This window comes from Cervus canadensis, chromosome 7 (assembly GCF_019320065.1).
Source record: "Cervus canadensis isolate Bull #8, Minnesota chromosome 7, ASM1932006v1, whole genome shotgun sequence".
In the NCBI taxonomy this organism is placed as follows: domain Eukaryota; kingdom Metazoa; phylum Chordata; class Mammalia; order Artiodactyla; family Cervidae; genus Cervus; species Cervus canadensis.
This window is the reverse complement of record NC_057392.1, coordinates 82,058,775-82,085,720: the sequence shown is the minus strand read 5'-3', so window position 1 is coordinate 82,085,720 and position 26,946 is coordinate 82,058,775. Positions and strand designations below refer to the sequence as shown.

At 40.5% G+C, this 26,946-nt stretch overlaps 1 protein-coding gene across 1 annotated transcript in view; it reads left to right on the top strand.

The window, feature by feature from the left end:
- IQCJ (IQ motif containing J) overlaps positions 1 to 26,946 on the top strand; it is a 203,752-nt gene that overhangs the window by 152,611 nt on the left and 24,195 nt on the right. Inside the window, exons 2-3 of the mRNA XM_043473394.1 lie at positions 16,791 to 16,855; positions 25,765 to 25,845. Coding sequence (XP_043329329.1) covers positions 16,791 to 16,855; positions 25,765 to 25,845 — 146 coding nt within the window. The remainder of the gene's footprint in view (positions 1 to 16,790; positions 16,856 to 25,764; positions 25,846 to 26,946) is intronic.

Here is a 26,946-nt window from a genome sequence, read left to right as displayed (position 1 = left end):
TACAGACAAGAACTTACGGAATTTTGTTTCTAAGAGGAATTTACTAGAGAAAAAACTTCAGAGAACCAAACTGATTAGAGAGATGCAAGCTGATGGAATGGTGGTCTTTATTAAACATAAACTCACTGAATAATTAAGATTAAGATCAGGATCAAAAAAGAGAGAATATAGTATACAACGGCCACAGGCAACAATGTAGATATAATAAAGCTATTTAAAGAAATGAGGGATCAAAGTGAGGATGACATACGTAAAAATCTAATTATTTTTGGTAATTGTAGTGAGTGGTAGTGGTATTAGTAATATTACATGTATAAGTTCTTCTGTGTATGATGTTATTATGGAGTGAGTAATTATGCAGGATTCTAATTCTATTACCTCCTATGTCCTTGAGACTAGGACTTCAGTGTGAGAGATGGAAATAGAGATATTTATGAAAGAGGTTAAGTTAAAACTCTGCAGTCCTGAAATTGAATTGGAAATCTCAGTAGGAGCCCGTGAGGTATTTTATTATATATCCTATCTCAGTCTACTGAAAAGTCCTTGAAATAATGACCAGTGCAGTGATAATGAGCATTCCTACTGCCCAGATGATGATATTAAAATACCATTTCCCACTAAAAGAAACCAGAGCTTCTTGAAGAAATGGCTGATTCCTGGTTTGTGGCAGGCAGGAAATGTATAAGTCTGGATTATTTTGTCAGAGCAAACAGCCAGGAAGCTATCAGAGATTACAAGGCTATATCAAAGGACTCAGGAGCCAGTTTGAAGGGGGTTCTCAATGCTCCAAAATGGAACAATTTGAGTTTTAATAATAAGAAACACAACAAAAATTAAAATATGTAGTATTTAATAATAAGGAAAAAACAAATTTAAGTTGATAAATTCCTAGTGAGGTTAGAAAAATAATTGGCCACCTTTGCAGGATGACAGAGAACCACTTCATCTTGAAAACTGTTAAAAGAAAATAATCAAAATGTACCCTGCCTCTCCTATATCAATTTACTAGTGGGTAAGCAAATAGTAAATAAGGGAAAGTTTCTTTATAAAATTATTTTATATATTAAATACAATAAAATCATCTAATTAACACACAATCATTTTGCAACTCACTCCCCAAAATTAATGGATGTAGACTAAGCAGACACTAGGGTCTGGTTACCAGAGGCTCAGAGATAAAGAATCCACCTGCCAATGCTAGAGATGCAGGAGATGTGGGTTCAGTCCCTGTGTGGGGAGAAGGAAATGACAACCCATGTCAGTATTCTCGCCTGGAGAATCCCATGGACAGAGGAGCCTGGTGGGCTACAGTCCCTGAGGTCACAAAGAGTCAGACAGGACTGAGCAACTGAGCCTCAGTGGTTACTCTCATCAGAGACACATCAGACCAGGATGAACCTCCTGATGAGAGGAGACACAACCACCTAACTCTACGCCTAGAGGACCAAACTAAAATCTGATGATGCCTCTGGATCCAACTGCATGCATGTATTCATCATCAACACATAAATAATTAAAATCCAGACTAGGAAACTCTGTAATTCAACTTGCCTGAGTTTTTCAACAAACATATTTTCAGGAAAAGAAAGAGATAAAGGGAGAATCTGTAAATTAAAAAAAATTCAAGTACATATCAAAAAAAATTTAATGGGAAAAACAAAGTATTGGCAAGGATGCAGAGAAATAGGCTAAGTCCTGTACCTCTGGTGGGAATGTAAAATAGCACAGTCACTCTGGACGATAGTTCCAACAGTTTCTTCTAAAATTAAAAATGCACCAATCATATGACCCAGAAATTGCATTCTTTGGCATTTATCCTAGAGAAGTAAAAAGTTATGTTTATACAGACATCTATATATGAATGTGCATAGCAGCTTTATTCTTGATAGTCAGAAATTGGAAACAATCTACATGTTCTTCAATGGATGACTGGTTAAACAAACTGCAATATGTCCATAGTGTGGGATACTGCTCAACAATAAAACAGAACAGGGCAGTAAAGAACCTGCCTGCATTGTGGAGACCTGGGTTTGATCGCTGGCTTGGGAAGATCCCCGGCAGGAGGACGTGACCACCCACTCCAGTATTCTTGCCTGGAGAATGCCATGGAGGAGCCTGGCGGGCTACAGTCTATGGGGTTGCAAAGAGCTGGACACGACTGAGCGACCAAGCATAGTACTCAACAGTAAAATGGAACAATACTGTTAATACACACCGCAACATGTGTAGACCTTGAGGATACTATGTTATGTGATAAATACTCTCAGAAAGCTCCGTGACTTATGGATGCATTCAGGAATATTCTGGGAAGAAATTATGGAAATGGAAAACAGGTTACTAGTTGGCAGAAGCAGGATTGGGGAGAAGAATAGGTGTCTGTGGCTAAAAAGGGGCACAAGAGGGAGCCTTGTGGTGACTAACAGTTAGGCATCCTGACTGTGGAGGTCATTGCCCAAAGCTACGTGGGTGATAAATCCTGCATAGTGCTGTAAACACATACACACATAAATGAGTGAATATGAAATTGATTAAATTTGAATAAGTCCTGTGAATTGTATCAATGTCATTTTCACAGTGCTCCTAGTGCACAATAGTTATTCGAGATGCTAATATTGGTGGGGGGCAGGGAGCGTGAAGGGTGCGTGAAACCACATTGTACATTTTTTGTAATTCCCTGAGAATCTATCATTATTTCTCAAAAAGTTTGAAAAAAATAGGCAAGCTTAGACAGTAGTGGTTAAGTCTGTCCAACTGGATGAGAAAACTGTCGCAAAATGAGAGGAAGCGGCTCCTGTGTAAGTTGTGGGGAGAGTGGTTCTGGAGGGAGTGAGGAGAGAGTTGCAATCAGAATGGGCACGTGAAGGGGCTTCTGACATGTTTGGTGAAGTTCTCTTTCTTAGGAGATAGTGACAGGATATACATAGTAATAACTCACCAACTCTACCTTTTTTGTGCAAGTGTTGTGTCTGTGGTGTGCATGTTCATGCCTGTGTACATTCTCGGGGTGTGCTTTTGTTTGTGGAGCAGAGGTGAAGGGGGACCATTAACGCACACACAGTAGATTGCATGCAGCTAATACTCGACAGCTGCTGACATCGGAAGGCTTAATGTGCTGGTGTAACAGTTTTATGTCTTTGCGTTAACAGGGAAAACCTCCAAATGATCCAGGTTTCAGTAATAGGATGCATTCTGAATGGTTAAAATTAGATTATTTTGGTAGCAATGAACGTAGACAATACCATGCTTCACCTTGAGAATGCATGTTTTTAGAGATATCAGGAAATCCATAGTTTTGGCTGTGGTGAGTTGTAACTTAATGAATTTGCAATTATCATAAATTATTAAGCCACCACAAAATTGCAGCTAATTGGATTCCAAAGCCTATTAAAGCTTATAACCACTTACACTGATATTTTCAAGACCTTCTAACAGAGTGAGAATCTTTATTATTTTTTTGTAGGATCAGGATGGGGGTGGAATAGCATGACTATTTTCCTTAAAGCGGATGTCCCAGAATGCATTTGCCCCACTCACCTTGCATCTGGGTAAATACCGGGCCTTTAAATGTGACATTGTGGATTCTTTCATCTAAGGCTGTCTCCCTGCCTTAGCTCTTCAAAGCTGCTTGATGGCAGAGAATGACCAGGTCCAGAGTGGACTCTTAACAGATGCTAGATGGATGGAGCGTATTGTGTGCATCAAGTTTTTCTTGAAGGTTGCGGCTAAGAGCATTCTTCAGAGAAGATTCTGCTAGATTTTCATATAGCAAAGGAGAAACATTTACCTGAAGACTATGGTGTAAATTTTTTGTCAGAGAAGGATTGCGTTTTCAGAAGAGCTTTCTGTTATTGGTGGGGACATGGAAGTTACAGAGCAGGTGTGCATGAAATCATTGGAGAATTCAGGATGAAGTCCTCAATTTGAAGATTTTACAGATATTGAGAGTGACTATTTCATATTGAATAGGGAGGGCTAAGTGATAGTCAGTAAAGCAATTTAACATGAAGAGAGCGAAGCGAGATGAGCAGTCCAGTCACCAGGCTGGGGATGGGAGCTTCAGTGAGCTGCTCAGAGAAGTTCACATCACTCATGGGTTTAGTAATCCAGTTGCCATTCCATATTGTGTTCCAATAATTTATTTTTATTTTCTTATTATTTATCTGTTTCTATTGTTTTTGTTCCAATAATTTCTTATTCTCTCTTCTCTTTTCTTCTTCATCTTCCACCTTTAGATAACCACTCATTTTTGCCCCCGTGTATTTTCTCTTGGTTTTTAGATGACAATGTCACTATATCTTGAGCACATAGAGATCGCATGTCTAAAAGATGTAATAGTAATTTTAATAAAAGAGAGCTCAACTGAAGTTTAATATCCTCTTCGGGATGTTGGTGTTCTTTCTGAACATTCTGCTATAGCTGTTGAAGGAAACATCAATTCCAACATACCTCAGTTCAGGATAAATTACTTTTTATCAAGTTGTTCTGCTACTTGTTATGAAGCAGTTTGGGCAATCACTAAGATCATGAAATGTAATGAGGAATTTTCATGTATAAGCAGAATAAAGTCATCTCATTGGGAATTTCTTTGGTTTTTGAAAAGTGATGCCCTGTTTATTTGCCCTTCTGCATGGGTTTCTCTGTTCAAGAAAATTAACACTTAGTTTAGAATGGATAATCTATAGAAGGAAGCATTATTATTCAGTATGATCTGCCTTTGGTGTTACTAGATGTATGTGACACTCAGTTATTAATAGGTTATAATACGCAAGGATTAACTAGGCATTCTTAGTTGTGATGATGTCATGGCTGATCGTATGACAAAGCAGATTCAGACGCACTGTCTTTTGTTCTCTTGTCTGCCTGCCTGCCTCGTCTCTGTCTCCCTCAGTACATGTCATTCTTATGGAATGAGCCCCTGATATGTGCCCTAGAACTTTGGTGCCATTTCCATCACCCTTTGCACGCTGCACGCATGCACAGCGTTCTGGTCAGCTGGTAGGAGCAGGTGCTCCATCGTGAGCACACGGACCCACTCACCGCCTTTTCTTGGCCCTCTCAGGATGTCATTATTCAGGCTCTATTGTCCCACACGCAAGAGTCAGGCTTATTTGACTGATCTGCATTCCGTTCTGAATGTCAAAACATTTAAACCAATTTTTGAGTAAAAACAATCTTAAGACAACTCCTTGGCTACTTAAAACTCACCCTTCCTCCTCTGGTTATTTTGGACCTTTCAAGGGGCAGCTGGACGGCTGTGTCTTCTTGTCTTTTCCCTGGGCCCCATTGTTGCCTCGTGCCTAGCACAGTGCTGAACATGTAGGATTATATTTTCATTAAATCATGAGTGAAACCACGAAAAAATGATGAAAGGACAGCTTGCAGACTTGTGGAGCCTCTTCTTCACGTTCTTCTTCTGTCTGTTTTCAGTTCCATGCTTTCTGTGCTGTGGCCTCCATTAACCCCTAAGTGTCTCTTTCTTCTTTTAATGATTGTTTATTAAATATTCCTCTTAGAAGTCAAGTTATTGCTGAGTGCCCAGAATTATGCTGGGCACTAAATTGATCATATTGATGTACCCTTGAGATCATAATCCAAGCTTAGAAAGCTTAGCATTCACTGGGTCTGATGGGCCATCAGGTGTAGGAGTGAGTTTTCCCTTCCACAAGTACAGTGAAGTCTACTTCATTTGATCTCATATGGGCAGACATACATGGATTCTACTTCCCTCTCCGAAACCAATCAGTGCCATAAGAGAACTAGAAATAGCCTTTCTAGTTCTAGAAATAGCCTTTCAGTAGAAATACAGTCCTATGGCAATGAAAAGAACAGCGTTAGCCTTACAAGTACAAAATGTTTCTTTATTTTATCCAGTGTTGATAGAAATCATACTATTGCACACTGCTCAGCAATCTTAGTTTTAAAAATGCATGATAGTCACTTTCCTTCCTGACTGGGGTAGTGCTTATCAAATTCTCAGGCAGAAGTATCGAAAGCATAAAATAGTGAGCATGTATATAACCCACTTCAGTATTCTTGCCTGGAAAATCCCATGGACAGAGGAGCCTGATGGGCTATAGTCCATGAGGTTGCAACTGAGCACAGATTATTGTTAGGGGTTATGAGAAGAAATTGCCATAAGGAAACCTAAACCTTATTTTAGGCCTTCTGTTTTTACTTTAAAATTGATGCGAGCCTTGGACTTCATTTTAAAACCATGCATTTTTTATCCTTGGGGTAAAGTGATACCCTGGGAAATTGTGTCCTGATCTCGGGCTCCTAGTTCCCCTGGCCTGTTGCTGGCACACCCTAGTTTGCCAGATTCAGCAGTAGGGTTTGCAAGCTTGAAAGAGACTTACATTTAATGAAAAAAAATAAATTTTACTCTTAAACATTTAGGTTATATTAAGGAAAATAAAATACAAATTACATGAGCAACGTTAAGGGCTATACCCAGTGTAAACACATACAAGGTTTCAGGAAATTAAAATTACTTCAAAAGGGGAGAACTTGCAGGAAGTTTTCAAGAAAAGGCAGCATTCCAGGCAGTAAGAATTTTCCTTTATGTGTTCAGTGAAAATATAGATCAGGATCCACTTTCTAGTTTTTCTGTTTCTTCCTCCCACATTTAGTCTGAGAACATCTCAGCTCACAACTTCTGATAATCTCATTCTTTTGAATTCTTTTATTTGCTGCAAGTTAGGAAACACATTAAATTTGCTGAAGAATTGTTTTCTTTTAAAAAATTTATAAGAGTATAGTTTATTTACAAGAATTGTTTTCTAAAGAAAACTCTAAATGAAGACTCAACAGGTCATATGGGTGGGTTTAGGGACTGTGTGAGGGGTACTTGGAATTCAGAGGACCTAGTACCTAGGAGACATGTTCCAGTGTAGTATTGAGTTTTCCAAGAGCCCACTCTCTAGATAATTGAGGTGATGTTGTAATATTTAATGATAAAATATATACTATAATGCATTATTGCTCTTTTGCTTCTGCTTTTAAAAATATCTTTATCATTGTTTTATTTCAACTCATGTGTGGACTGACTTATTTCAAGTTTTTGAGCACCTGATCTTAAATTTGGGTTTTAATGACTTGTTGATGTTCTAAGAGGATTTAGTGGGATAGGGAGGTGAGATGATCAGAGAAAGGAGTTGGAGGAACAGATGGGGCAGGTCACACAGAACCTCATATGAGGTCCTTCCAGGCCCAGTGGCTTAAGCTCTCCCTATAGGTGAAGGGAGACAAGAAGGGTTTCAAACAGGGGACTGACCCAAGGATGAGGTTAACATTTAGGTTGCTCTGTCTGGCAGGTGATAAATCCTCAACCAGGGCCAGTGGAAACAGAGAAGGTGTGATCTAGACACAATTAGGAAGTCTATTTGGCAGAATAGGGTGACTAATGGGCAATGGGTTTAGAGCGGGCCAGGAGAAGGTGTCGAGGTACAGACCCATGTCTGAAGGGGCTACAGAAATATACTAATAAAAACCATGAAAATAACAAACATACTGAGCACCTATTCTGTGCCTAGTGCAAGGCTGAATGACTTACATGAATATTTAATCATCACACCTCACAGCAATCCTTGGAATTTGGTACAATTAGTGTCCTCATTTTAAAGATGATGACTCTGAGGGGTCACCCAGCCCAAGAACTCACAGCTAGGACTGAGAGAGATGGCACCTCAGGAAAGACAAGAGAGATGTCATCGCTGTCCTTGGGAACACAGGCACTTAAGGAATGTCTTTATGAGTGGCCAGCACTTTATTGTACATAAAACACTTTAAAATATGTCATTTTAGTTGATCCTCACAAAACACTTTGTACTAGAAGTTGTCATCATTTTACAAATGACTGAAGTGAGATGAGAAGTGTGAGTCAGTTGTCTAAGGTCACACAGTGGGTAGATGACATGCCTGGCTCAAGTAAGAAGTCTGAGTACTTTGCAGATCTGTATGACTTCTGCTTTACAAGCACCACTGGTGAGATACTGCTGCTGCTCACACCGTCCATGTCATTCATGGGGAAAGAGTGAAAAGGAAAGATTCTGGGGTCAGACTGCTTGGGTTGACACACCATTTCTCCTGTTAAGACCTTGGTCGAGTTACTTAATCTCTCAGAGTCTGTTTTCTTATCCAGGTAATGGGAATAACAATCACATCTTTTGCTATTTTTATGGGGCTGAAGTCATAATTTTCAAAAGATAATTTATGCAAAATGCGTGGCACCTAGTAAAATTCAATAAATGTTAGTAGTAATAACAGTAGTTCAAAGAAATGACATGCAATTAGCTGTGGAAGGAAATATTAAAATATACAAAATGGCATTTGCAATGAACTTGAAAGGATCTCAGAAGGGATCGAAGGAGCGATGCTGGGGTTAGGAAATTAACAGTTATTTTTAATCCTGAAGATGATTTTTGTTGAGGCTGGCAGTAGGGTTTATGAGCAGGAGTGTTAAATTATTAGAAATGTACTTAAAGAAATGCCTTTAGGCAACCCAGTGCAGCCCATTCCTGGTGAGAGTCAGAAAGGGTCCTGAATACCTTGGGAGTGGAGAGAACAGGGAGGAGGGGTGACCAGGTCCGAGGTGCTGCAGGCATATTAGAGAGCTCTTCCCAGCAGGCACTGGGGCTGCTTTTCCACAGTATCACTTGATGAGTACCTACGAAACCCAAACTCATTTTCTGATTGGACTAAGCCAAAAATCTAATCTGGACAGCATTTGCTGCACTACAGTGAAATGCATTCCAGAATCTTTGCTTCAGGAGTCTCATGTTGTTCTGATTACCTGCACTTTCTTTTTGTCCTTTGGCCCAAGAAATCTGGACTTGGTGTGTGTGGACTCACTCATCTACCTTTGCTGTTCTGTCTGCATTCTCAGAGGGGTTTATTTGCTGACTTGTGTGCTAATGTGTGTTTGAATTTTCTGCTTGAATCATGGTATCTAGATTTTTTTTTTTCCCGCAAAATGCAGAAATATGTAAGATGCAAAAATATCTACACCCTAGTGGTTGTAACTTAGTATTTCAGCCTCAGTTGAGTCTTCATGGTTGTCCTGCTGAAATTAAGCTGAATTAACTTTGAGTAGAGTGAGCATGAACGTGCAAGGTCAGTTGTGTCCAACTCTTGCAACCCTATGGGCTGTAGCCCTCCAGGCTCCTCTGTCCATGAGATTTTCCAGGCAAGAATACAAGAGTGGGTTTCCATTTCCTATTCCAGGGGATCTTCCCGAGTGGGGATTCAAACCTGCATCTCCTGTGTCTCCTGCATTGCAGGCAGAAGATTCTTTACCACTCGAGCCATCCAGGAAGCCCGGATTGGCTGAGTAGAGTCACCAATTTAAGATTACTACTAATAGTGTTTTAATTCCTCGTATCCTAGATTTAGTCGAAGTGGTTAGACTTTTTGTAACGAGCTGGGGCTTCATTCCTTAAAGGTAACTTTAGAATGTCGGTGATTCTAAAAACTAGAAAAAGTCCTTGAGAACGGCATGCACAATCTTAGGAAAAGGACACGGGGGACATTTAAGCCTAGAGGAGGCTTTTCCACATGGCTTTGGGCTGGCTACCCTGTCTGACAATCCTGGATCCACTGGCGCTGAATAGTGAAAGTGGATGGAGCTGTGGGTGCTTATTCAGATTAGGGCACAGGGTTGACTTGGGTGATCTGGTTATAGGTGTACCCTCCCAGCCATCACTCCAGGAGAATCTTAGGAGCTGATATCATATCAGATCCAAGGTGACCAATGATTGAAACAGTTATAACTGGACTTTTACTTAAGATGTTTCTCTTTGGCATCTGTTCAAATGAGCTCAGGTGTTTGGCATGCTCAGCATTGGCAGTCGAAGGCTTTTATGTCCGAATGCCTATGATGAGAGCCTGGTTGGTCAAACAAGATTCAAGAATGAGCTATCACAATGATGCCTAGCATCATATTGTATGTTCTTAAGTCTGTAGGTTTCACTGTGTATGAGGTGAGGAATAATCATGCTACTGAGACCTTGCATAGTGAAACCAGGATCACCTCACTAAGTGATTGTCACCATAAAACCACAGCCCCTGATACATCTCATTGGACATTCAGAATGTTCTTAAAGTGCTAGAAACAGGCAAATCAAATCTCTTTCGAAGTCTGCTACCTCATGTGCCCATAACTTACCTGAATGAATCTTTTAAATGAGCTGTTGATGTCCTATTAGCCATTTTTTTCCTCCCAAAGAAATTCACATTCAGCTGCAAGGTAACTTCCCTGTGTAAAATTTACAGGTCTGTCAGCCATAAAAAACATTAATGCATAATACATAAACAAAATGTATGTGCTTTTTGCAAAAAAAAAAAAAAAAAAGCCAAAGAAAAAAAGAAAGGAGTTTAGCCTCTGCTTTCCAAAGGGAGAAAACATGAATCTTGCATTTTTATTTTTGATGCCTTTTTGCCTTTAAATATATGAGATGACTATTAATGCTCATATTCACAGCAGGGGTAGGAGGGAAGTGCAGTAAATTGTAAAGCACATTTACATTATAACAAGACCCACAGAAGCATTGTAATTCACACAGTTATTTCAACAGAGGTTTGGACTCCCTCCAATTTAATTTTCTGAAGTTGGGCTGTGCAGCTGGGTCATTCCTGGTCTAATCTGGGAAATGTATCTCTTAAGGCTGTGGATCAGAATGCCAGCCTCCCAGCTGTCACCAAGGAGCATCATTTACAGCCACTGAGGTCCGAGGGCAGAGCATCAGACTCACTTTATGTGGACACAGCAGCCTAGCTACTAGCTTCATAAATTCTGTGGCAAAGAGCAATAATCAATATTTCATGTTTAATGATGCAGAGCTAAAATTAGTATAGATTTTATGTCTTCTACTTTTCCAAATTATGCAAACATTAGTAACCTCTTTTTTAGTGCCCTTATTACACTTCCATTAAAAAAAGGGCAATGGGAGGGTGGTGGAGGGGGCTGAGGAAGCCTGGTGGTGTTTAATTGAATGATGGAATAGTCAAAAGTAATTTTGGCATTTAACTTTTGTTAAATAGTTACCCTTAGGTTAATATGAAATTATTCCCAACTCAAAAATGATGTATGAAAGTGGTATCGGTTTTGTCACCCATAGCTACACAATGAAGTAAATTGTAGATTGTTGCTATGGGTTTTAAGCTACCTTAAATGCTCTGGGATATGCTGAGAATAAAACGGCAAAGGCATAATTCAGAAAAGTTAAAAGGTTGCCGCTTAGACACAAGTGCACTTTAGAGAGAAAGCAATTTTGAGTGAATTTCTGATTTTAAACTTGTCCGAAGAACATTCCCTGCTTGTTTAGACAGTAAAAGTGGCACAGACAGAAAAAAAAAAACAAGTAGAGTGTTTTATTATTGGTCAGGTTAAGGGGCTGACCAAGTGGCCACAGAGATGCATTTCTCTAACCTCTTAGCTATATTCTCCTGATTGTGACAGGAGAAAACCTACAGGATTAAGGTGGGAGGGGGAAGCCAGACACAAAAGGACAAAATCTAGAACCCATCATCCAGTCTAGCATTTCACACCAAAGTGACTTCAGAAGGACTCTGATGACAGCGGGAAGCATGGGCTTTGTTTGGCAAGTAGTCAGTCAATTATTCCCCCTTAAGGCAGCCTACATTTTACAGCCCCTTATAACACAGACTTCATTTGAAGAAATGATATTAAGGAATATGGAATGCTCTATGTCCAGGTTGTACTTGAATAGCTCAACTTGTGCTTTGTTGAGGGGCTTCGCCCAAATGTCAAAAAGACAGAAATTAAATTGAGCATGGTAGAAATTGTCCTCTGATCTGGTGAGTCAAACTGAGTCATAAAATTTAGCTGGGCCCTTGAGTAAGGATAACTTCTCTAATAAGGATCAGCCATAAAACAGACATGTTCTTATGTTAATTAATGTGATTAATTAATGTTAATTGAATTTGTTGGATTATATTAATGGGAAAGAAATTGCATGGATAGGGCAAACCAAAGCAATTTTAGGATCCTTGAGACATGTGAGCCGGAGTCCAGGGAGAAGGCAGATGGCTCATTTAGAAGGGTGATTTGAAGAGTTGAATTGAGTGACTATAGATATGGGCAGGATGTAGGGAGAACCACGGGGAATGGTGAAGCATCTGGGGCTATCAACAGCTGGAAGGGCCAGAAGAAGGGAGGGAAGGAGGCAAGAGAGGGAAAGAAATGTTTTGGAGGGGCAAGAAAATGGAGCAGTTATGGGAATGTGACGAGAATGACCATGTGAGCGAGGCCACCACCCCACAGGAGCTGTGGCCTGCAGTGGCTCGAGCCTGTAGTAAAGGCGATAAAAGAAGGAAGCACAGAGAAGAAATACTCCAGCTTTTCTCTTCCCTTCTGATCTCCTGCCTGTGCCTCCCACTGCTCAAACCCTATTCAAAGCCATAGGACCAAGAGACCTGCATGATAAAGTCTAATTTTGAACCTCCAAGAGCATAGAAGAGAATGGAGACGATGAGTGAGTGTGTAAATGGTAAGATGCTGGTCAAGGTACCAAGTGCAGTTATGCAAGACAAGTAGACTCTGAAGATCTAACACACAGCAGTATACTGTACTTAACAATACTTCAGTGTAAATCTGAAATGTGCTAATAGGGCAGATCTTAGGTGTGCTCACCACCACCAAAAAAAAAAAAAAAAGAAAGAAAGAAATTGGCAGGGATAGGAGGTGATAGATATGTTAATTAGCTTCATTGTGATGATTATTTCACAATGTATGCATATATCAAGTATGTACCTTAAATATATACAATTTGTAGCTGTCAGGTATACCCAAGTAAAGTTGGAAAAGGTATGATGTTAAAGAAAAAAGAAAGCTAAAGAACGATTAAAAAACAAACAAACAAAAGATGTGGAGAGGCAGGGAAAAATCACTGGAGGACATACAACATCTTGAGATTTGGAGGGAACGTTAAGCCACTAAGTTTTCTTTCCATCTCATTCAGCTCAATTCATTTATTCAGCATATATTCATTAGGCACAACCTAAATGCATCATTTGGGGAGTATGAACCTCAAGGTGAATAAATCACCACCCCTGATTTTGAAAAGCCCAGTGGTGGGGTGGGTCAGGTAACAAGGTAATGCTAAACCAGGGATCACCATCCCCACAGGATGCTGAGGAGGCAGGGTGAGGTACCAGATCCTCTTGTTGAGTTAGGGAATGCTCTATGGAGGAGGGGAAAGGGGGGGGTGCTTCCTGAAGGAAGAATGAGAGTGGGCCAATAGAAGAGTTGGGGCCCCAGTGTCCCCCAGTGTAAGAGAGCATGTGACTTCAGGGTTGGGTGAAGTTTCATAGGACTGGACTTGAAGAGGGAGGGCATGAGTCAAGGCCCTCCCTGGTAAGACAAACAATCTCTGGCTGAGATCCTGGAATTCATCTGAAAGCACCTGGGAGCCATGCTGGTTTCTAGTAGGAAATGACATGCTTGGATGTGAAACTGAGGCAATGAAGACTAGTGAGAGAAACCAGGGGTGGGAAAGACCAACATGTATATGTTTTTAATGGTAAATTGATGGAAAACTGTGTCAGAGTGAAACTCCAAGCAAAGATCCATGGAATAAGTCAGTTTCTTTGTCCATCTCCCAGAAAACGAGGATACGGTGTGGAACTTGCAGGCCAATTGAACTGAAGTGTTTTTGTATAGTTAGCTTAAATAACTGAATGATGAAATCAATCCTCCAAATTGTCAGCAGAGCAGCTGTTCAGAAAGCTCTTGTTAGTCATTGACCTTATGTTTAATATGATTTCCTAGAACGTGGATAGTCAGATTGAATAAGTGCTGCACCAAAGCCCTCCTTCTCCCTCCCCAAAGCTCTCTGCAATGAAAAAGACCCAAAGGAAAGAGAGTGGCTGGCCCCAAGTGCGGAAACCTGTTCCTTCCTGCCCCACAGATGCCCAGGGAAAAAGAAAAGAAACCCACAGGCACATGCAAGAGAAGAAAGTGCCAGGACCACCATAACTCAATCTCTTTCCTAATCCTAAAACAGGTGGGAAACAAGGAAAAGTTCATGGCCTGAAAATCCACCTCTGGTTTTCGAGAACTAAGGATCCTTATCCAACCTATTTCCTCTCTGTATAAAAGTGGCTTTAAGCCTGACCTTTTCTATGACCTGGATTTATTGCTCTGGTCGCTGGAGGTGGGGTAGGATATGCTGAAGGATTAGTTGGGAGGAATGGAGGGCTGGGAGAAAAATAGAGAATAGAGCGGGCTTCCCAGGTGGTGCTAGGGATAAAGAATCTGCCTGCCAATGCAGGAGCTGCAGAAGACATGGCTTCGATCCCTGAGTCGGGAAGATCCCCCAGAGTAGGAAATGGCAACCCACTCCATTATTCTTGCCTGGACAATTTTGTGGACAGAGGAGTCTGTCAGGCTACATACAGTCCATGGGGTCCCAATGAGTAGGATACAACTGAGTGACTAACAGTGAGTGTGTAGAGGTGGAGACTTACTCTTAGGAGCCAGAGTCTAGAAACCAGAGTCTATAGGGTTGAAGGGTAAGTTTTACCTTGAAAATAAAATGTGTAAGAGTGAAAAGGATTCTGTGTCTCTCTCTGTCTATGCTTCAGTCATCTCTATCTTCATAGCCATTTACCATATACAGCTGCCTATGTATCAATATGATGCTGAGGGAATTAAGCCAGATACAAAAGAATAGACAAATATATGTGAAATTCTAGTACAGGCAAAATTAATCTATGGTGAGCACCTATGCTCCAATAAAAATTAATTAAAAAATTGATCTATGGCGATAAAAATCAGAACAGGAGTGCCTTTGGGAGAGGGGAATTGATGGAATAGGGACACAAAGAAAGCTTCAGGAGTGAAGTAAATGTTCTGTATTTCATCTGGAGTGGTAATTCTACCAACATATGCATTTGTCAAACCTTGTTGTACTGGACACTTATGCTGTGTGCTTTTCAGTCGCTTAAAAAAGCAAACCCAAATATTCAGTGATTGTGCTGGTTGACAGAAGGAGAAGGGACTGAAGTGGGCTAACTTGGCAAGCAGGGAGATAGGAGACTCTCACCGTTGCCTTGGACCAGACTGAGGAGTAGTGGTCGATTTCTGGTTATATTTTGAACTTGGGACCAACGTAATTGGCTGATGATTGACTGTGGATTGAGAGAGGAAGGAAGGAGTAGAGGCTGACTTCTAGGTTTTAGGAGTCATATCACTGCATGTCTAGTGAATATTGACGTCATTTGTTAAAATGAGGAGGAAGTGGTGAAGCAGGAGGTTTGGGTGGGAGGGTCTAGGCAGTGGAATCAAGACTTTGGTTTGAACCTGAGGTGCCTGTCAGCCAGGCACACAGGACTCCCAAGAAGTCAGGTGGGTGTGTCAGAATGGTGTTTAGAGGAGCGGTCAGGTGCAAGTATAAATTTAAAGCTGTGGACTGGATAAGACCTCCTGGGGAGAGAAGATAGATGAGAAGGACCAGAGCCCTTGGACAGGCTGCTGGTGTGTTTCCAGAAGAGTGAGGTTTTATAGGATGAAGAGGATCTGGGAACAGCAGGGAGGAGCAAAAATGGCCCCATCCCTCCTCCAGAGTGTATTGTATGTAGCTCATGGGGAGGAAATGGCCACCTCTACAGAGGACTGCAGGGGAGACAGAGTGCTCAGGGACCAGCCGGGTTTGTCTTCAGCAGACTCCTTTATATCCTGAAACTCTTTTTGAAACTGTTCTTTGATCTTCTAGCTCCAGCAAAGACATAGCTGTCCCCAGAACAGCATTCTAACAGGTTCAGTTAGAATGAGATAATTAAGGGAATGTTCAAAGAAACTGAGGAGACAGAGGGTTTTGATGATGACGGACTGTGAGTTGCAAAGGGTTCAGTGTAAAGATGGGAGGGACTGGGGAGAGGTGAGTGATTGGGTCAAATTTGGGGTTGTACAGTAGAGTAAGAAGTTAAAGAAAATGGGTAACTGAGGAGACTCGGATGGCTGATGGGTTGGAAACATGTTGGGACTAGTCTTGATGGTCTTTCAGAGGTGAATGAGTAGTGAGTGCAGATTGGAGCTTCCTCTTGGCATTTCAGCCATTTGTGGTGATGAGACAAGCAGGTTGATCTCAAGGAGTTGTGGTCTTCCCAGGTCCAGACTTCTGTGCATGCCTGTGTGCTCAGTCTCTTCAGCCATGTCTGGCTCTTTGTGACCCTATGGACTGTAGCTCTCTGTGGGCCTTCCTTAAATCTGCTCTGACTGACAACAAGTCTGGAGACAGGCCGTCTCACCAGGAACCTGGGCTGACTTCTGTCACATCCCTGAAGCAATCGCTGTGACTGAGGGAATAGGATTACTGAGACTGGATGCCTGAAATTCCGGGAAAGTGTGTGCGTGTGTGTGTGTGTGAGCACTGGGGCTGAGGTAACCAAGAGTTACCAAGAGACAAAAGACAGTGTTTGCTAAATGGTCAAACCCAGTCCACCTTCCTTAAAGCCCCTCACCCAGCAACCAGCAAACATAAAACTGTTGATAAGAGTAAATTTGGGAGGTATGTGGGTGGATCTGTATAAGCATATGGCCTCTCTGGAAAAATAACAGGAGGTATTATCTTTAGTGGTAAAAAAAAATCATACAAGTGGAAGAACTGTATTTTAATTTGATCCAGGATAAAATTGTATGTGAAACACTCATCCATTGCAAAGTCCAGAACTCCTAACAGTGATTATCTCAATATTGGTAACAATTTTCCTGAAATATTACCCATAAATGCCTGGAGTCAACTTGTAAGACATTTTTTTTTTCTTTTTCACAGGAAGAATTGAAAAGATTGCAGAATCCCTTGAAACAAGTTAATGATGGAAAGTATTTACTTGAAAAGTAAGTAAAAATACTAAAGGGAATTAAAGTTGAAAGGCTCGCATTAAAAAAAACTATTCACAAGGCAAAAATACTTAAGTAAATTCATCTTAGGGTATTATTTGATCAGTACCCAGAAATGTGGCTCATTTGAGATATAGTCAAACAGACTTATGGCCACTTGAGCTCCAGTACCCAGACTGTACAGATTAACAGAGTGGCATGATACCTGGAGATGTATCTGATGGTATGTCTGAGGGCTTGAAACTTAACCCTACTCTGTCTTTGGCCTTTAATCAGGGATGTGTAGAGAAGGAGGTCATAAAATTTGTAAAAACACGAGAGTAACACTAAGACTAATAGAATGACCATTTAAAGTAATACTGCAGAGTGGCACAAACCTGAGCTGGAATTAAAAGCAAGAATGAAAGAGAGGAAATTGAACAGAGATTAAAGTACAGTCTTTTATTTAGATTTTAAAGAAAATTGTACAATTAGAGCTTGTGAAAGACATATTCTGATTTCAGTGTCAGTGAATGCTTAGAGGTTTTATCTGACATTAACTTGAGACCATGATTTTGGATGGCTTCTAAAAATATCACCATAATATTAGTCTGAGTAGTAGGTATACACTGTCAAGATAAAAGAAGAAAAAAATGAGCTATCATGGGTCGAGCATTTACAATGTACTTTGTACCAGTGGATGCTTACGGATGTTTCCTCAGCAAACTCCGATGATGGCCTTTTGATATAGATATTAGGATTCCCATTTTACCCATAAGAACAGAGACCCAGAGAACTCTCAGCACTTGTCGAAGTACACTCAGCTGAGAGTGGTGAGGGTGAGAATGAAAGTCAGGTTCAGCGCCACCAGAGCCCACGCTGGTAACCAGTAAGGCCCATGTCATTGTTCTCGTTCAGTCGCTAAACCGTGTCTGACTCTTTGCAACCTCATGGACTCATGGACTGTAGCACGCCAGGCTCCTCTGTCCTCCAGTATGTCCTGGATTTTGCTCAAATTCATGTCCGTTGGGTCAGTGATGCTATTGATATCTAACTGTCACATCCTCTGCTGTTCCGTTCCCCTTTTGTCTTCAAAGGGAGTCCTATGGTCAGGTCCATGTGGGGGTCACCACATTTGTCTCTGGGTACCACATTTACAAAGCACATTGACATCCCCAAGAGCATCAAAGCATTAAAACTGTGAGGTTTCTGGGACCATGTGAAACTACTGCAAAGAGCTGAGGATGTGTAGCTTGAAGAAAAGAGATCTTGGAGGGGACATATACCTATCCTTAAACATTTGAAGAAATTTTCCTGTAAAAAAGGGACTACATTGTTTTTCTTGTTTTAGAAAGCAGAACAAGGATTAATGAGCAGGGTTGATGGAGAAATAGCTGGTGACGCAGTAAAAAGAGTGAATTTAGTAAAGATTCATCCTGCTCAACAGAGAGCACTTATTTTGTTAAGCAGTGAGGTGATAGACACTGGAAGTACCTAAGAAGAGTGTACATGGCCATCTGAGATGTTGTGGAAAACATTTCTGCCCGTTGGAAAACCTGGATTTGAGTCCTCTTTCTGCTTTTTCCTGGCCTTATGAGTCTGCACAAATTACTTAATCATCCTGAGCCCATTTCCCCATCTTTAAAAATGAAGCTAAGGATGCTGGCTTGACAGTCTTATTGAGCACGTGAAATGTGGCACCCGTGATAGCATGGTGCTATCAGTATCAATCAGCTCCTTCCCCACCCATCTGGGGGCTGTCTGAATTAGCCAGCCTTCAGGTTCATCGCCTTCCCATGGCAATTCTAAGAATCCTCCATGGTACCACTTGAGGAACAGTTCATTCAATCAAATGAAGATGCTGACTCATCTGTGGATTTGATTTATCTTTGTTAGGCTGGTTATCATTAACTTGGATAAATAAGAATAAAATAGTTTGATTTCCCTCTTCTCCCTCATCACCATCATCACTAATTATTTGTAAACAATAATAACTGAAGACTTTTTGGCTGAAACTAAAAAGGAGATTTTTCTTCTATGGAGACTAATTAGTATTATAATGACATTACATCAGCGATTCTTCATCCTGGCTACCCTTCGAATCACCAGGGAGTTTAATAAAAATACCAGCCCAGACAAGTCAAGTCTGAATCCCTGGGGCTGAGGTCCAAGAATCAGTATTTCTTGAAAGTTTCCTTTGTGTGATACTAATGAGGATCTGGGGTTGAGAACCAGTGGTCTACATATATTTTAGATTATTTTTTAGTTATTCAATAATCTCATTTAGCTTAATTCTCTGAGGACACACTTTCTCTGTGATGTTCAGCTCAGCTCGCTAACTTTTTAAATCTGACTATGTTGTTTTTTCATTATTGATTTTAATGTGGGAAGTGAACTCTAGAAGTTTTTTCCTGCTAATTGATCACAACTCTGTATTAAACCCCTCACTAACACCAGCATGTATCTTTCCAGCTCTGTGCTCTCAGGAAGATATGTGAAGGCTAGTGGTCAATATGTGGACTTCTGCCTCCTTGCCCTCCCTCTGCTCTTCTCTCGAATTATCTAGAAACCTGAGAAAGCTGAAAGCTTCTGGATATGGCCAATCTGCTTTGTACGCTTGTATTCCCCAGTCATGATTGAGGAATTCGAGGGATGGGATTCAGAGTCTTCTCTCAAAACACACAGGCCTGCGGGGCAAGCTTCTCGTTCATGCTGGTCCTAACTGCTCTATCCATTTGCCTGGAATTCTGGTCTGCTTCAGGGCTGCACGGTGTCCTTGAAAGCTGTCAAATTTGATTGAGAAATTGGGGTACTTTGAGTGAGCAGATTAGGCATTTCATTATAGCTGTAGCTGACTTGGGTGCTGATGTAAGTCATCTCAGCTACTTGAAATGACCATAAGTTAAGCGATAGTGGTGTCATGGCAGTTGATCAGTTATTCCCCCTTGGAACATTACATTTATTCTGAATGCTCAACAGGGTTTTGTGGTAGACAGTTGGTAGGAAGAGAGGGGAGGCTCCAGCTCTATTCTACTTGAGACCATATGCAGGAGCTTTGGGTACATTTTTCTCTCTGTCTGTCTGTCTTTCTCTCAGTGAAGTTTGGCATATGCCCATAAACAGAGAAGAGCAATTACTAAGGCCATTAATCAGGAGGAAGGCTGCTTGCGACTCTGTTGTTTTTGAGAATCATTTATTAACTTAAGACCTTAGGTTGAGTGCTATTTTTTGTAAATATTGAGCCAGGCTGGGTGTGAGAGTAGGAAATTCATGATTGCAAGTCACACAGTCTTCTGACATATTAATATAATCATTTTATTGTGCTGTGCATAGTCACTCAGTCGTGTCTGGCTCTTTGCGACTCCATCCATAGACTGTAGCCCGCCAGGCTCCTCTGTCCATGAGAAGAATACTGGAGTGGATTGCCATGCCCTCCTCCAGGGGATTGTCCCAACCCAAGGACTGAACCCAGGTCTCCCACATTGCAGGCAGATTCTTTACTGTCTGAGCGGGCAGTAAAGTCCAAGAATGCTGGAGTGGCTAGCCTATCCCTTCTCCAGGGGAACTTCCTGACCCAAAAATCAAACCAGGGTATCCTGCATTGCAGGCAGATTCTTTACCAGCTGAGCTACCTGGGAATCCCCAATCACTTTATTACCCACTGGCAATTATTGATAGAATGAACTAAAGTTATCTAATTTAAACCTATTGGTATTTGTAGTGTATCACTTCCTGAGGATGTATAAAGTAACAAATTTACAAACATTGACAAATTTGCTAATATTATAAAAATGTTCTCATTATGGACTTGAGCCTTGTCTTTGGATGCTGCATATAACAACAGATCCCACAACACTTCATGTATATCTGTATTGCCCAAATTGTTAATTTCTTATTGTAATAATACAATATTTTAAAGTATCCAATTTTACAAGGCTGTTGTTAAAAGACCCACCAGACCATAGAATTATAAAAATAAGACTTTACATGCCTACCACCACTGGCTTAGGTCTCTGTGGTGCCCTTTAATAACATCTGTCACATTTTTAGTTGCTTTTTCAATATACAGCTCCTAAACTGTAGGACCATAAGAACAGTAACCATGTCTAATATTTTCATCATTGTGTCCCCCATGTTTTGCATCATTCCTGGCACATAGGAGACATCTAATATAGCTGTAAATGAAGGAATTAAGTTAATAATGGACCTTGAATACCAGTGGCACAGACCAGACAAGGGTGTTTTTTCCCTTGCCCCTGAGCATCCCACTTGATCAACCACAACACCATGTTAGGCTGCTGGCACCGAATAGTGGCCATATCTAATCTACCATGTTTTCCCCATCACTTGGTTGTTCCTTTCTCAAGAGGAGAAAATACATTCATTATTCTAATGATATCTCTAGCCCCAATTTTTTTCTTATCCTTTTCTCTTCTTTCCTGTAACTATAATCCTGGTCTTCATTATCTGGCCAATTTGAATACCCAACTAAATGACTGCCTTCATTCTCCTTGCTCACTCCTGCCACAAGCCATTCTAAAACATCCCATTCAAACTCATTTTCCTGCTTCAAGTTCTTTGTTTCCCTCTAGCAACCTTTTTCAAACTGTAGATCACAATCCACTGATGATTTGTTAAACTGATTGGTTGGGTCACCATTGACCTTTTAAAAAATCTGAAATATAATTTAAAAATGTCAGAGTACATTGTATGTAGTTGGAGAATTCATAATTCCTGAAACTTTTGTTTCAATTTTAAACACACAGACACATACACACACACGCATTACCACATGATTAGATGTCAAATATTTTATGGTAACCACAGCCAGTAGAAGGTTAGTGAAAGTCTGGTATTAAAATCTTCCAAACGGTACCTTGTAGTGGCAAGACTTGGGTTTTAATGTGATTTCTGCTGAGTTGCACATAACCTCTCTGAGCTTCAGATTTCTCAGCTCTATGCTATGGAAAATAATGCTTGACTAATAGAGGCCACTGGGAGAACGAAATGAGGTAATACATGCAAAATGTCACGACAGTGTTTTGTACACATTGCGTGACCAATGACTGTTAGTTTTCTGCTCATACAAACTTATTTCCTTTTATATTCCTACTTGTATTGTCCCCTTCCACAATATTTTTCTTTATTGTTCAAAAATAGCCTGAACATGTTACTTCTACTCTTTTTTTCCAAAGAACATAGGTCACTTTTATAATAATTTAACAATGGCACTTCAAATCATCATTTCAATAAAAGAATACATTCATTTGTTTAGTTTGATGCTCACAGTCATGGAAATAAATTGCCATCAGATGGCAATAATGTTGGTACAGTCACTTTCAGTGAGTCATTTTGCTGTCCCAATAAATCACAGGTGAACAAGATCCTTTAGGTGGTGTAGAAAGATACTGGATCTAACTGGACCCAACCAACAGCTGCCTCCCAGATCCCCTTACCTGAGTGGGTAGGCCACGTAAATAGCTTCCTGCCCTCCTCTCCCTTTTCTCACATCTTCAGAATGGGACCTCACTGGGGTTTAGTCCTGCCTGGGCCTGCCTGGGTTGTGTTTCTGGAATCAAGATGTAATTTTTTAATTGATACTTAGTTGATTCACAATATTATATTAATTTCAGGTGTGCAACATAATGATTTACAATTCTATAGATTACACTACATTTAAAGTTATTATAAAATACTGTCTATATTCCTTGTGCTGTACAATATATTCTTGTAGCTTATTTATTTCATACGTATTAAGAGTAGCTTGAACCTTGTAATCCTCTGCTTCTGCTTTGTTTTATCCATTCATGTGTTTTATGTTTTAGATTCAGCATCTAAGTGATAACATACAGTATGTCTTTGTCTGACTTATTCACTAAGCCTAATACCCTCCACGTCCATCATGTTGTTGCAAAGGACAAAATGTCATTCTTTTTATAACAGAACAGTATTTCATTGTATGCATATACCACATCTTTATCCATTCATCTATTGGTGGAAACTTAGGTTGCTTCTCTATCTTGGCTATTGTAAACGGTGCTGTCATGAACATTGGGGTGTGTGCAGCAGTGTCTATTTAAATTAATGTTTTTGTTTTCTTTGGATTTTACTCCTTTATTTTAATATCTTCCTTATCAGTTCAGTTCAGTTGCTCAGTCGTGTCTGAGTTGTGACCCCATCGACTGCAGCATGCCAGGATTCCCTGTTCTTCACCAATTCCCAGTGCTTGCTCAAACGCATGTCCATTGAGTCAGTGATACCACCCAACCATCTCATTCTCTGTCATCCCCTTCTCCTCCTGCCTTCAATCTTTCCCAGCATCAGTGTCTTTTCTAATAAGTCAGTTCTTCACATTAGGTGGCCAAAGTTTTGGAGCTTCAACTTTAGCATCAGTCCTTCCAGTGAATATTCAGGATTGATTTACTTTAAGATTGACTGGCTGGATTTCTTTGCCGTCCAAGGGACTCTCAAGAGTCTTCTCCAACACCATAGTTCAAAAGCATCAATTCTTTGGCACTCAGCTTTCTTTATGGTCTAACTCTCACATCCATACATGACTACTGGAAAAAACCATAGCTTTGACTATACAAACTTCATCAGCAAAGTAATGTCTCTGATTTTTAATATGCTGTCTAGGTTTGTCATAGCTTTTATTCCAAGGAGCTAGCATCTTTTAATTTCATGGCTGCAGCCACCATCTGCAGTGATTTTGGAACCCAAGAAAATAATGTCTGTCACTGTTTCCATTGTTTCCCCATCTATCTGCCATGAAGGGATGGGACCAGATGCCATGATCTTAGTTTTTTGAATGTTGAGTTTTAGGCCAGCTTTTTCATTCTCTTTCACTTTCATTGAGAGGTTCTTCCATTCCCCTTCACTTTCTGCTGTAAGGGTGGTATCATCTGTGTATCTGAGGTTATTGGTGTTTCTCTCCAATCTTGATTCCAGTGTGTGTTTTATCCAGCCTGACATTTTGCATGATGTATTCTGCATATAAGTTAAACAGGCAGGTTGACAATATACAGCCTTGATGTGCTCCTTTCCTGATTTGGAAATAGTCCATAGTTCCATGTCCACTTCTAACTGCTGCTCCTTGACCTGCATACAGATTTCTCAGGAGGCAGATCAGGTGGTCTGGTATTCCCATCTCTTGAAGAATTTTCCAGTTTGTTATGCTCCACACAGTAAAGGCTTTATTTAGTGTGGTCAATGAAGCAAAAGTAGATTTTTTTTTTTTTAATTCTCTTGCCTTTTCTATGACCCAGTGAATGTTGGCAATTTGATCTCTTGTTCCTCTGCTTTTCCTAAATCCAGTTTAAACATTTGGATGTTTTCCGTTCACGTACTGTTGAAGCCTCGCTTGGAGAATTTTCAGCATTACTTTGCTAGCATGTGAAATGAGTGCAATTGTGTGGTAGTTTGAGCATTCTTTGGCATTGCCTTTCTTTGGGATTGGAATGAAAACTGACCTTTTCCAGTCCTGTGGCGACTGCTAGTCTTCCAAATTTGCTGGCATATTGAGTGCAACACTTTCACAGCATCATCTTTTAGGATCTCTCTCATAGGTATTACCTTTCAGTTCAGTTCAGTTGCTCAATAGTGTCTGACTCTTTGTGACCCCTGAATCACAGCATGCCAGGCCTCCCTGTTCATCACAAACTCCCGGAGTCTACCCAAACCTATGTCCATTGAGTTGGTGATGCCATCCAGCCATCTCACCCTCTGTCGTCCCCTTCTCCTCCTGCCCCCAATCCTTCCCAGCATTAGGGTCTTTTCCAATGAGTCAGCTCTTCACATCAGGTGGCCAAAGTATTGGAGCTTCAGCTTCAGCATCAGCCCTTCCAATGAACACCCAGGACTGATCTCCTTTAGGATGGACTGGTTGGATCTCCTTGCAGTCCAAGGGACTCTCAAGAGTCTTCTCCAACACCACAGTTCAAAAGCATCAATTTTTCGGTGCTCAGCTTTCTTCACAGCCCAACTCTCACATCCATACATGACCACTGGAAAAACCATAGCCTTGACCAGATGGACCTTTGTTGGCAAAGTAATGTCTCTGCTTTTTAATATGCTATCTAGGTGGGTCATAAAACTTTCCTTCCAAGGAGTAAACGTCTTTTAATTTCAAGGCTGCAATCACAATCTGCAGTGATTTTGGAGCCCCCAAAAATAAAGTCTGACACTGTTTCCTCTGTTTCCCCATCTATTTGCCGTGAAGTGATGGGACCAGATGCCATGATCTTAGTTTTCTGAATGTTGAGCTTTAAGCCAACTTTTTCACTCTCCTCCTTCACTTTCATTCTTTACACGTTAACTTACTACTTCCTGTCTATTCTTCAAGGCCCAGCACAGCTGCTATAGTCTTCCTTGACCATTGTAGCACCCAGTGATTGTCTTAGGCTCATAGGAGCAATGGCATATATTCACAGTTCCTCCATCTTTATCCAGGGCAGACTGATGCTTTGTTCACAGTGGGAGCTCTGAAAAAGCTCACAGAATGAAAGGAGAACAGGTTCAGTGGTAGTGACACCACTGGGAATGAATGAGACTCTCTCTACAACTTGCTAGTTGGACAATACCATGGGATTTGTAACACTCTACTCATGGCTTTTATTTCTCTGAAACAGTTTAATATTCTGCCTTTGTCTTTGAGTAAAGTGAATGATTTACATGCCTTAGATATGAATGTTGAGCTAAGTGGTAGAAATAAAAAGAAAAGCAATGGTAAAAGGCAACACCACATTTTCTTTCTATGGTATGGTTATTTATCTACTATTCATCAATAAGAACTTTTAGGACTGTATTAATAAAATGAACAAAAGTGCGTATGTACTTGCTTTGTCAATTAAATTTAAATTGGCACTTTTATTGAGGTAAATGACAGCTTTATGGATTCATCTATATTGAGTCATTATTTCTGTTTGTAGTCACCAACTGGCCATGGATGTGGAGAATAACATTCAAAAGTGTCACGTCAATCTACAGCCCTTGGAATCAAAGGTGAAAATGTAAGTTATTTTAAAGTTTACGTTAAAATTTTTGTGTTTTTATAGTTCTCACTCTGTTAATCTCTAAACTATTCTGGAGTTCATGGGTATAAGAATCAGACATTTATTCACATTTATATTTATATATTACACAGTATTTCCTCCCAGTTGTAAGTAGCAACAAAGCTGTTTTGAGCCCACAGCACCATCGATGGATAATGTAGAGAATTCTTTGGTTGTCATCACTTTGTTTCTTGATTTTTCCCTTTCAGGCAAAGGAACATTCTTTAACTCTCACTAGTATGTTTCACTGCCTTTCTTCTCCATAACTTGGTTTATTCCACCTTAGGCCATACACACACACACGCAGGCTCTTTCCACCCTCTTCCTTCTGTTTCCAGTCCAGCGCTTGTCCAGTTATTTTGAGAAAAGATCCTTTCCTTTTCTTTCTCACTTCTTGTCCTTTACTTTCTTATTCTGTCTTAATATGGCTTAATGAGATTCTCCTTCTCCCACTTCAAATGACTAAAGTATAAAAATACTGCTATATACACCTCAGTTTTAACAAAAATAAAACTAATGAGATCCAAAGAGAGACAGGCTGTATTCTAGAACAAAATAACAACCTTCTAAAACTTTATTAGGAAAGGACCCATCAAAGTCACTTTGGTTGGCTGGTTGGTTTAGTCACTAAGTCGTGTCCGACTCTTGCGACCCCGTGGACTGTAGCCTGCCAGGCTGCTCTGTCCATTGGACTCTCTAGGCAAGGATACTGGAATGGCCATTTCCTTCTCCACATAGTCACTTTAGAAGCGATTTTAAACCGTTTATATTTGTACTCTGTGATCCTTTCCCATTCAGATTTTTTCTTTGGGGATAAGTTATGAGCATTACCAGTGAGTGTATATAGTCTTTCTCTCTCTCTCCCCCTCTCCCTCACCTTCCCTCCCTCCTTCTCTCTCTCATTCTCTCTGTCTCTCTCTCACACACACAGCTTAACACTCTGAAAAGCATGTATCTGGAGAATCTGAACATGTCTGTGCTTGGTCAGGAACACTGATCATTTGCAAAAAGCCTAAAGAGGAATCTTTTAGGAAAGAAGTCACCTTGAAGAGGGGGGTA